The sequence below is a fragment of the Uloborus diversus genome, chromosome 7 (genome assembly GCF_026930045.1).
Source record: "Uloborus diversus isolate 005 chromosome 7, Udiv.v.3.1, whole genome shotgun sequence".
In the NCBI taxonomy this organism is placed as follows: Eukaryota; Metazoa; Arthropoda; class Arachnida; order Araneae; family Uloboridae; genus Uloborus; species Uloborus diversus.
The window spans coordinates 34,434,575-34,446,213 of NC_072737.1; the positions used below are offsets into that span (position 1 = coordinate 34,434,575).

The 11,639-nt window shown below is 31.8% G+C and overlaps 1 protein-coding gene across 1 annotated transcript in view; it reads left to right on the plus strand.

Annotated features, from left to right (window-relative positions):
• Positions 1-9,438, plus strand: part of LOC129225745 (transcriptional activator protein Pur-beta-like) — a 57,175-nt gene extending 47,737 nt beyond the window's left edge. Inside the window, exon 7 of the mRNA XM_054860244.1 lies at positions 5,674-9,438. Coding sequence (XP_054716219.1) covers positions 5,674-5,802 — 129 coding nt within the window. The 3' untranslated portion in view covers positions 5,803-9,438. The remainder of the gene's footprint in view (positions 1-5,673) is intronic.
• Positions 9,439-11,639: the final 2,201 nt, after the last annotated feature.

Consider the following 11,639-nt stretch of genomic DNA (forward strand, 5'->3'; position numbering starts at 1 on the left):
ATTCTTTGGTTCACCATATGTTTCTTTCATGATTTCACAAAGTCTTTCAATAAAAAAATATTATAAACTGTGTAATACATATATGTATCTATCAGTTTTACCAATTATTTCACATTTAGATTTTTAAAAAAATCCCATTCACTTTTTTGCAATTTTTGTAAAATACCCAGTTTTTGGGTATTTACCCAGGCCTTGGGTAAATACCCAGGTAAATACCCAAAAAATATTTACCTACCCGCTGGGTATTTACCCGATCCACATCACTATTCACAACATCTGAATTCTAACCTCCGTGGCATGTCACACACCATGCGTAACTTTATGTTGCTTAATAACTTGTTTAATTAAAAGTATATATATATATTTATTTATTATTCCTTTCACAAGTGTCTCAAATGCTAATTGTTTATATATATTTAATTTTTTAATAATGTGTTTTAGTTCGGTTTAGTAGGATAAGGAGTCGTGTCACCCGATAAATTCTCACCTCTGTTACCTAAACACAAAATGCCATTCCTCATTAACACGTGACAGTAATGACAGCCAATTTTATTTTCCATGATACAAGGGAGCCCCCTTGTTTAGTTTTAGCCATTGTTGAAGTTGTGAGATTTTTGTCGAATAGCAAGAAGATAGATTTTGCTTTAAAAACTTAGTGTTGTTATTCTGACTTCTCACCTCCGTGAACTTGAATTTCAGAGATGTAAATTAATGTAAAAGAAGTGAACATGTTTTCATATGCTTAACGTGTGCAGATTGTAGCAATGAAGAAAAAAAAAATATTTTCCTGAAAAATATATCCATTAGACCTATATTAATGGCAAATTCCTCACCTCTGTGGCAGACCTTATCAATGTCATTATTTCCAAGGTGAAAATAAATGATGGAGGGGAAATGCATCAATCTTACAAGTTGATGTATTTCCCCTCCATCTAGAATTATTATAAATTGCCAGTATATTCCCAAATTTACTAAATACTAGTTTATAACACAAATTTGAACTAAAAGGATAACTACTAATTAAACCGTGCTTTAATTAAGAGAGCTTAATATTATACTCCCACTAATCGTTAAAATAGCTTATTGTTTGCACAATTAACAACATTGCTACTTTGATATTAAATTGGCCTTGATTTTTTGATATGTAAGGTTTTTCTTTTTTTGAGCAGACACGATTGCTTATTGCTTTCATTTGACTGTTTTTGGCGTGCTCTATCATTTTATTTTCCCACCGCCATCCTCCTCACCGTCGACTGGCTCCTCACAATGCTGCTCCTATAGCGAAAGCCGTCTCCAGGTTGCATCCATGTCCTACACACACACACACACGCATACGTACACAACTACACACACACAAACACATACACCTACACACAGATACACAAGCACATACACGCATACACACAACTACCCACACATTCATGCCTGCACACAGACACAAACACATATGCCTACACACACATACTCATACCCCCCCCCTCACCCACACACACACACACATTCATACACACAACTACCCACACACTTATGCCAGCACACAGACTTCATTCGGATGGCGCGCCCGCCGCAGGCGGGCATCATTGATGGTAGAGCTAAATGGCCCTTTTGATCAGTCTCAGTTAGAAACACTTAAAAGATAAACAATATAGTAAGCTAGGCCTTATAAATTAGGATATTGCCTACCACACTCAACTTGAAGATCGCAGGTTAGGCCCTCATCTATAAATAAAACTTCAGTCAATAATAAAAATTGAGCGACAAGAGAGGGAAAGGGTGACAGTAATTATTCAAATGAAAATTCGTAAAGATTTGAAATGGAACATCAGCTGAAACAAGCAATTTCCACCTTCAGAGTTGGGAATAGTTGAGAGGCATGTTCATTGGACGGTCGTAAATCCGCCACTGTAAGCCACGCCTACTCAACATACAGTAATGGCGGGAAAACCTAAATAGGTAATATCAAAAGATGAATGAAAATTAACTGGTAGCTAGAAGAAACACAAGAGTAAATCCACTACCCACGCAGTTTAAGCAGAAATTTTTGGAGGGTAATTGTTAACTTATCGATAACAGTGTTATTTGATTTAGGAGAAATGGGGGGGACCTGTTGAATTTCATTAACAGCATTTGGAATTTTGGGCGAGAGGCGCGGATAGGTGCAAGTTTCAGTTTTATTTCTCCGATTCAAGGAGACGATGAGATTTTGTCGTTTTGGACAACTTCTGTAATTTGCGAGATGTTCACCCTTGCAGTGAAAACATGAGGGTGGTACGTTTGAGGGTTTTCGGCAGTCTTTAGTTTTGTGCTGTCCTGCACACACAAGGCAAACGGGGGGTCGAGCACAGCTAAACGAGGAGTGAAAGAATTCTTGGCAGTTCCAACACTGCATAATGTCTTTTCTTCTGAGAGATTCGAGGGTGATATTAAAATCCCCTAATTTCTCGAGGGACCAAATTTTTTCATTTTCAACTTGATCTTTCAAGTAAATGACAAAGAGGGGCAGTTTACATTTGTCCTGTCCAATTTTACGCAATTGCGTAATATGCTGGGGGACATATCCTAGTATGGCTAAATTATCGGCAATCCAAATCAAATCAGTTTGAATAGGTAGACCGCGGATAACAATCTTAAGCTGTTTTTCTTCAGGTAGTCTAAGCGTATGATTTCCTATAAAATTTTCATCAAGGTATGTTTTTAGTTTTTTGTGCGCCTCAAAAGTAGGCAAAGAGCACATTATCTTATCATTTTTAATTTTGCCGGTGATAGTAATTCCGGCCACTTCAGAATACAACTTTAACCGACTATCAGAGTCGTGAGTTCCATCAACCCAGATCGGAGGAACTTTAATTTTCCTAGATCTGGAATTCTTAACAACTTTGAAAGAGTTTTCAGTTTTTATTTCACATTGTTCTGTAGCTTCCGAAAAAGCAAATGTTTCATTTTCAGGGTCGGTTGGATGGCCCGAAGAGCTAACAGAAGCAACCGAATCAGAATCAATTTTTTCAGTTTTGACTTCATTTTTGTTAACATTTTCCACATTAGACTTATGGATGAAAACACTTTTTACTTTTTTCTTCTTTTTGTGTTTCTTAGCACTTCTTTCAATAGAGGGATGTTCACGGTTTGCAGTTATTTCCTCACATGAATTCTCGTTGGGATTTGAAATACTGAAATCCGTTAGAGTTTCATTATCAGTAAATGGGGGTTTCACTACAAGCTCAGTATTTGTAGTAGAGTCAACAGTTTTGGGTTTAGAAATAAGATCAAAAATAAAGTCCATTTTTGAGTTATTATCTTCAAGTTTAGTTTGTATTGTATCAAGTCGTTCAAATTGGGTACCTAATGGAGTTGAATGCTTCAGCTGTATAGCGGTACATTTTAAATCAAAAAGTCGAAATAAAAGCGTCAAGTCGCCAGGGTTTAACAAATTAATATTACATTTATATTCAAAAATTAGATTATTCACGAAAAAGAGTAAATCGTCATAATCAATTGAATTAGAGTTAGAATTAAGTTTGGTTTCAAGCAAATTAATTTTAGTTAAGTAATTCTGCATGAGACTTTGATTAATAAAGGAACCAACACTCACCACGCTTCCTTCAGAGTCGGCAGGCGCGTCCGGTCGAAGTGAAGAATTGGAGTTCGGGGTTGCGTACTTGGCAAGGGGCTTGGGAGTAATTCCTTCATCAGAGTTCGTTAAAGCATTCCTTTTCGATAAGCCCCAACCATGCGTCTTACTGCCCCCATCACCAGGTTCAATAACTGCACACGGCGAGGAGTTGCGTTGTACTCGAGATTTGTAGTAGCTCATGGCGGAGCTGTATCAGGGACGTCCGCTCTCAACGAGATCTGGCATCAGAATGCCAGCACACAGACACACGCATACCCCCTACACACTAACACACATACCCCTCCCCCACACACACACACACACAAACACACACGCCTACATACACACACTCGTGATTGTGAAAAACATAATTTGAATTCAAGATGTCAAAATTCAAATTAATTTTTTATTTATTTATTTTTTCTGTGAACAAGACATTTTTTAAATTTTTTTTATATATAAGTAAAATAATTGGAACTTAGCTGGACCATTTTTATGGTTACTTCCAGTAGGCAACACTTTCATGTAAGAATGAAAAAAGAAAGAAGAAAACAAAATGTTTCGAAATTGAAAAATATTTGCATTTAAAAGTTACATTTTCTGGAGAATGGTCCGTACGTATTATGGTATTATGTTAAGTGTTTTAATGTAATCGTGTTTTTTTCTGTGATATTTAGTAGGAATAAAAAAATTGAAAAGATAGTCCACAGTTATACAAAACTGTAACTTTTTCGAACCTAGTGTAACCGACTGTAGAATATAGAAATTCGTAAAGAGAATAAAGAATGTTAAAGAAAATAAAGAATGTTAAAGAAAATAGCTAAAAACATTGTATCAGTACTGCAATTCTTATTGCAAAAACTTATAATTTGTCAGAATCATTTATTTTCCTTTTAATAAATATAAATAACTTAAAACCAATAAGTTGGAAATTGCATGAGATTTTTTAACATTCACATTGTTCACAAAACTGGGAAAGGGTTAGAACTGGGCTCTTATACTTCAGAACTGATCATAGTAATAAATGTTTTTTCCCCCCTGTATCTTAACAACTGTTCTATAGCATTCTTATTAAGTAATATTACTTTGCTTTTTGGGGAGATGTATTTTTCCTCCCTACCAATATTTATATTTATGTTTTTATTTTCTGCCGTTAAAATTTCAGATGAAGGATTTTTTTAAATTTTTCTTTTAGTCTTGAGAGCACATTTACTTCTGGTACAAACTTAAAATCTGTTTGGAGAATTATTGTTTGATTTTATTTGCAAATAATTATGAAAAGTTTTTTAAAAATTTCAATTTTTAAAAAATCTCAATTCTGATGTTTACATAAAAAAAACTGTTTTTTTTTTTTCTGAGCTTAGCCACATCTAGTCACTTTTGTCTAAAAAGAACATTTTTAATCCATGATTTACTTTTAAAATGTTATTCATCAGTGACTTTATCATAGTCTGGGTGAAAGTTATGGGTTTTGCCAGATTTCTGTCTTTAAAACAAAATAAAGATTGAATGACATGGAATAAGGTAAAATTTTCAAAGTAGTGAATAATCAGCGGTAAATTTAAATTTAAGGAAAGATCAATTCAATTAACTTTTTAATGTAATTTGTATTATATGATCATTTTGCAAAGTAAATGATGATGAAACATAAATTATTCTTAAATAAAGTAAGATCATTTTGTTTTATTTCTTAAAGTCACCATCATCATTAATTGTGTTAATGCATAGTTTCCATTTTAAACTTTTTTTTACTTTATATATACATGTATAAAGTTTCATATTAAATCCATTTGGTTTATTTAAAACTGATTTTGAAATTTTTAATTTTAAAATTTTCCATCTTGAAAAATTTTGCAGCAAGTTGTTACACTCAGTATGTTATAAGAAAATTTTAACTTCGCACTTTGAAATTATTTTTTTAATTATATTTTCAAAACAGAGAGATGAAGTACAAAGTTATAAGTTAAAAATAATTGAAATTTTCTGCTTAGTTAATGAATGCCAAAACATTTTGTATTGCAAGTGATCTCAACAGATTGTTTTTCTCTCTAATTATATTTCAGGTTAAAAGTAATTTGAGAACAGCCATCACCATTCCAGAAAAGTCTTGGTCTCGCTTTCGAGATATATTTGCCGATTATGTAGACAAGATGAAAGAATTGTCCGAGAAATCCGCTACAGGGGGTAAATGAAGTTCTATCTAGTGCCATCCTGAGCAAAATCAATTGTACAGAGACATTAGTAGTATGCGACACGTTTATTGCAGATTCCGACTGTCCCGCTGGTGATTGTTTAGGTGCTGTTATTTGTTCCCGGTGAATGACTGTTTTCTTTGTTGCGTCGCTAAGAGATAATATTAAAACTAAAGCTTTGGCCACACTATGCTGGGCCCAATCTCTACAGACTAGAAACCCGGTGAAAAAAGAATGCTATAGCTGCAATTTTTATTTTGTTAAGTATTGGTTTATGATTGGTTTTGAAATGTTGCATAACTTGCACTTTAAATGGATAAATATTTTATTTTTATTTTTAATATGTTAAAGAGGATAGCCCTCGAAAGATTGAATTTTGAAATTTCTACACTGGACTGGTGATCATTTTTAAAAGGTGAGCTCTGCTTCCTGTAAAGTTTTTCGAAGACGTGTTTCTTGCTGGATAGGATATCTTTTATTTTATCTGTGTTTTTCATTTTATGCTTGGTTGAATGCTAACCAGCTGTTGTGAAGTATGAACGTCACTTTCTAACTGAAATGCAGGATAATAATTCAAGAAGTTTATGTAATTATCATTGGAAATTATCATGAAGCATGAGTTTCTTATGCAATTTTTAGATTATTAGTATTATCTTATTTCTCCCTCTAGTCTCATATTTCACATTTTATTTATCATACATGAATTTTAGGAGACAAAGACCATTTTCTCATAAATATTGTGATTACCTTTGCAGTGTAGTATTCATATACATATATGCTGTTATATTTTTTTAAATTTTAGAGTGTTCTATACATTTTTGCTTCAGCAGTGTTTTAAATCACTGCTGACGTCTCATTTTATCATTCATCTTTCTTATATCCTTTGAAAGCAGCCGAATGTTGAATCAGTGGCTCATCAATAATGGTGTACCACGAAATATGTCCGGGTTGTTACGTTTTGTGGGCTTGCGTTTCTGAAGTCTCCTGATTTTTCCGTTTCTCACTGGTTACTCATAAGCTAATACAACCTTAAAATTCTGTAGGTTAATGGTAAGATCTATTTGACAAGTTATGTAACCGATTTATTTTTATAAATATTTAGATTTGATATCGATTTAGTGCATTTTCAGGTTTATTCTAATGCTATTCAGAAAGACCAGCTGCGATGAAATTGTTAAATACGGGGCCACAAGTTATTTTTAAAAAGAAGGAAAACGTTGAATGCAAAGGTGTGGTTATGCTACCTCCTTTGATATTTATTGCTCATGTTACTTCATGAATTAAAGTATCACTTGTTACAGTTAATGTGTTTCAGAATTTCTATAAGTTACTACTTGCATTGTTAAAAATTGAGATTTTGGAAACGCAACTTGCCTGTTTTAAGTGTTAGTGTAAATGAGAGCCACAAATGTCACTGCTATTTGTACCTAACCTTGAATGTTGAAAATGTCTGTGGCTAACAACATAAAGTGAGTGTTATTAATGCATCATTAAAGCATGCTTAAATTCTGTTAGCCACCACGAGAAAAATATTCCCTCTCTCCTGTTCCTCGCCCTTGTTGACTTTATTCTTTGTACAAATGTCAGTGAAAACTGTTGGACTTCATTGATTACACTACAGTTTGATGAAACAGAAAGCTGCTTTTTCAAGTTGTTGCTTGTTATACAATCTGAACTGTTTATTGATCTGAAATGTGTTCAGTGATATGACCCAAATCAAAAAAGAAAAAAAAAGAAACAAATCCAAAATCGAAGAATGTATTTTCTCTTATATAACATAAAATTTTTGGGTGGGATCAGCGCAGTTATTGAAATGAAAATTACATTCACATTGTAGTTTTAGTCTGTTAAAAACTTACTAGCAGTCTTTCTCTGTATATATCAAAAGTCTCTTTTGGATTGACTTAAAAATTAGTACACAACTTTGTACATTTTTATGGGCAGTTAGAAGTTTCTTTAAACTATTCAAAGATTTAGGAGCTATAAAAGCAGATGCATTCAGTTATGATATGCTCTTGTATTTTGTATGTAAATATTTGTGTCATTAAATGAATTTATGTAATTCTTTTGGTTTATTGTTTTATGAAAGCTCACCGTTTTAAATTTGATTGAGGTTTTCCCCCCTTTAAGTTATAAAATGTGGTAAATTTTCTTTGAGCTATGACATTCATAAAAAGTTAAAAGGAGAAAAAAGGTCTACATATTTTTCTAAGATGTAGAAGCATAACTGTTATTTTAAAAAATTATATTGTTACAATAAAATTGTACACAATTTTTTATTTAAAATATTGAAAGTTGTAGATTTCATTTATTGGACTTTTAAAATTTATCAAAAACAAGATTTTAATTGGTGTGGTCCAGATTTTGAGTTTGTGGGGGGGGGGGGGATTAGTGCGTTAGTTTACCAAAGTCTGAAGGCACAGTGGGACACATTGGACACTTGTTGTGGAATATGTTTGAAGCGAAGTTTTCTGTTGAATTATTGTGAGAATTGTTTGTTGTCATGAAGTAAAAAATGATCTTAGGTGAGCTGTATATGGCTTTATTTCTAAAATTCTTAACTTTGTCAAGTACTGTTGTTTCATAAGTCTGTTTGCAGTGACAAAGAGAATAATTTCTCGTACACCGGCCATTGCTAGCTATACTTTTCTATTAGCAGTTACTGCCAAGCTGCTGTTTTTTCATATAAAAGAGAAAATCACCCTAACCCTCAATTCTCATGCTATGAGTGTTTTTAAGTTTTGAAACTATTTCGGGGAAGGGAAATGTTGTGTGGGCCCCTTTCAACATTTTGTTGATGGTGTTCTCGAGGATGCCGGCTTTTTGAATCATTTTCATGGGGTAAACATAGCAATTACACTGCCACTCTAAAAGAAGATACTAGGATGTGATGCCTGGTGAAAAATGCATCTAGAGAATTTGAGAAGTTAGTTATTTGTTTGTTAAATTGTTGTAAAATAAATGTTAGTGCAGCACATTATAGATTCATTCTGTTACCTTTATATTTTGTTCCATTGAAGGTTTTGAACTAAAATTTTGTTGTAAATGCAAGGGCAGATGAAAAAAATATGAAATGGTATTTTCCAAAATTAGACGAAAAAAGAATTAAAAATTCAAATCACTACTTTATTCATGTATACATTTGTTATTCAGTAAATCTATATTGATAAAACGTTGCATCCTTGCATTTATTTCTATTTATACAATATTAAGAATCTACTGTTTAAATTCATAGTTTCTGTAAACTTGCCTGTAGTACTTTTTAGTAGATATTTAGAAAAATTAAATTTGGTAATGTTATGTTTCCCACCATGCATTATTACTTTTGTAACTGTGTGTATCATGTTTGTCTGCCCTTGCTCTTTTTATAAATCTGAATTGAATTGATTTTTACTTAAGCTACTGTGTTAAGTTTACTTTTATTTAACCCACATCAGAGCTTTAAGGAAGAGATTAGTGGGGATACTGTTAAAAACTGCACAGTTTTATGACTTATGTAAAACAATTTGTAGATATATTTGTGAAATTTTATGTAACTTACTATGTTTTAAAGATATTCCTCTATTTTCAGCCTGTTTTTCTTTAACTACATTCAGCAAAAACATACACCACTTTTGTTTTACATTATATGTTTTTAAAAATACAATAATTTTTGCTCTTTGCCTGATGCGTTAAAATTTAATTTTTTATGGAATTTATTTCATATGTATCACTCATAAATAAGTTGGATATACAATTCATCTGCCCATGTGATATTTTACAAAAACATTGAATCAGATGAACCTCTGATGTTGCAATGCTGTTGCAACATTGCTTTGCAATGTAACTAGTGCAATGTTTTGAAATTTATTTTTTTAAATTATTTTTTTTTTTTTTTAAATTCTCTGTAAAGCCTAAAATTTTAATCATCCATGTAGTAAAAACAATGCATTCCCTTCTTTTTCAGCTTACAATTTAATTTTAAATTCATTACTTAGCATTCATAATTTAGTTATTAGATATAGATTTTTTTTTTTTTCAATCCAACTATTTATGAGTAACATTTTTCTCTTTTTTTTCCCACATAAAATACATTATCCAATTTACCAATTCTTTAGTAGTTGCACTTTTTTTTTTTAATTTATTTTATGCTTTAAATTCATATTAAGTCAACCAAAAAGCTATTTTCATTTTTTTTGCAAACACCTACTGACAAGCTACAGTGGATTCAACTTCATGTGATCAAGACATACTGTTTCACTTCTTGTTGTTAAACTTGTTCAAAGTATTCATGGTAATATTTCGGTTTCAAATTGATCAAACTCAGATTTAGTGCCAAACCAGTTTAGCTGTTACATATTTGTTTGATCAAATGCTACATAATATAGCGAAAAATTATGACTCTGTTAATTAGGTTTAGGCTTGTGTAATTTTTTCCAAGGGAATGAACATAGCTCTGAGGATATTTCAATATTGTCACTTTGAAATATAAAGAGTTGTGAATCTAGTTTTTTTAGTAATCTTACCGACTAATTTTTTTTTCTAATTTAGTATTTCAATTTATTCATCAATGCTTCTACCATTTCTTTTAATTGTTAGAATAGTACTATCAATTTAAACGATTCAGTAGGAACATTCTTTTCATAAGTGCATTATTCTGTCTAGCATCAGTATATGCAGTATTTTAGCATCTTGTTCTAGTGCCTATATTTAAACAAAAGGTTTTTTATTGAAACATATGACTCAAAAATTACTGAAGTAGCCAATGCTTGTGTCAGTTCCGATTTCAGAAACTGAAATTTCGAGCAAAACAATAAAGGTAGATTCATCTGTAATAGTTTCGTAAATTGTAAGACATTTTCTGATAATTAACAGTAATTAATTTTATCACAGCTATACAAACCCTACTTATATTCCTGGTTCAAATTATTGTTTTAAAACATTTTCCTGCTTCTACAAAAACGCCTTTGCGTTAAACATGTAATTGTGATTTTTATTTAAAATTTATGTAGTATGATAGTCAACTAATTTCTGAAATTCTTTTGCTTATTGCAAAAAAAGAGAGAGAGAGAGAGAACAAAATACAATTTCATAATCTTTTATGTAAATATGGCTACTTTATTAAGACACTGAATTGAAACTGGAGAATGGCACTAAATCAGGGTTTGTGTTTGAAGGTTTAAGACAGACCGAAAATGAATGCATCTGCTCATCCAAAATTTCATTTGTATAAATTATTACATTTCTGCTGTATGAATTGTATTATGTACTAGTTTTTTTAGCAATATGAAGTTTTGAAAACTTTTTTTTATTACTAATGTATTGAAAAATAGGACAGCAGTCTACCTATGTTTAGATAAAGATTGTTAATTGTATGAAAGTGAAACATTGCATGATCACATTGGGTGGCATCTACTGTAATCCAAGTATCCTCTCATTCTTTAATTTAAACATTTGGAACGTGCAAAACTGTTGAAGCATATAAATTGAATATAAAATTACAAACATTTTGGACCAAAGACTCATGTCTATTTTATAATGGTTTAAAATCTTTGTTGATAAAATATTGTAATTTCCCTACTGTTGGGGCAAACCTAACCTGGCAGCATTGTGAAGGCTACAAAGAACCTAATCGCAGCATTATGCTGCTGCCAGGTTAGGTTTGTCCCAACTATAGTTGTGCTAATCAGTTATGAGTAATAAAACTAAATTATGGCTTTCAGAAAAAGGGTAAAAGATAATTAAAAGCAAAACTGCCGTTAGAGAAGTTTTAAAAAATATTAATGAAAATTTAGTTCTCGGAAAAGTAAAATAAATTTTTACATTTTTAATTTTTCATTTGTGTCCTTTTGTTTACT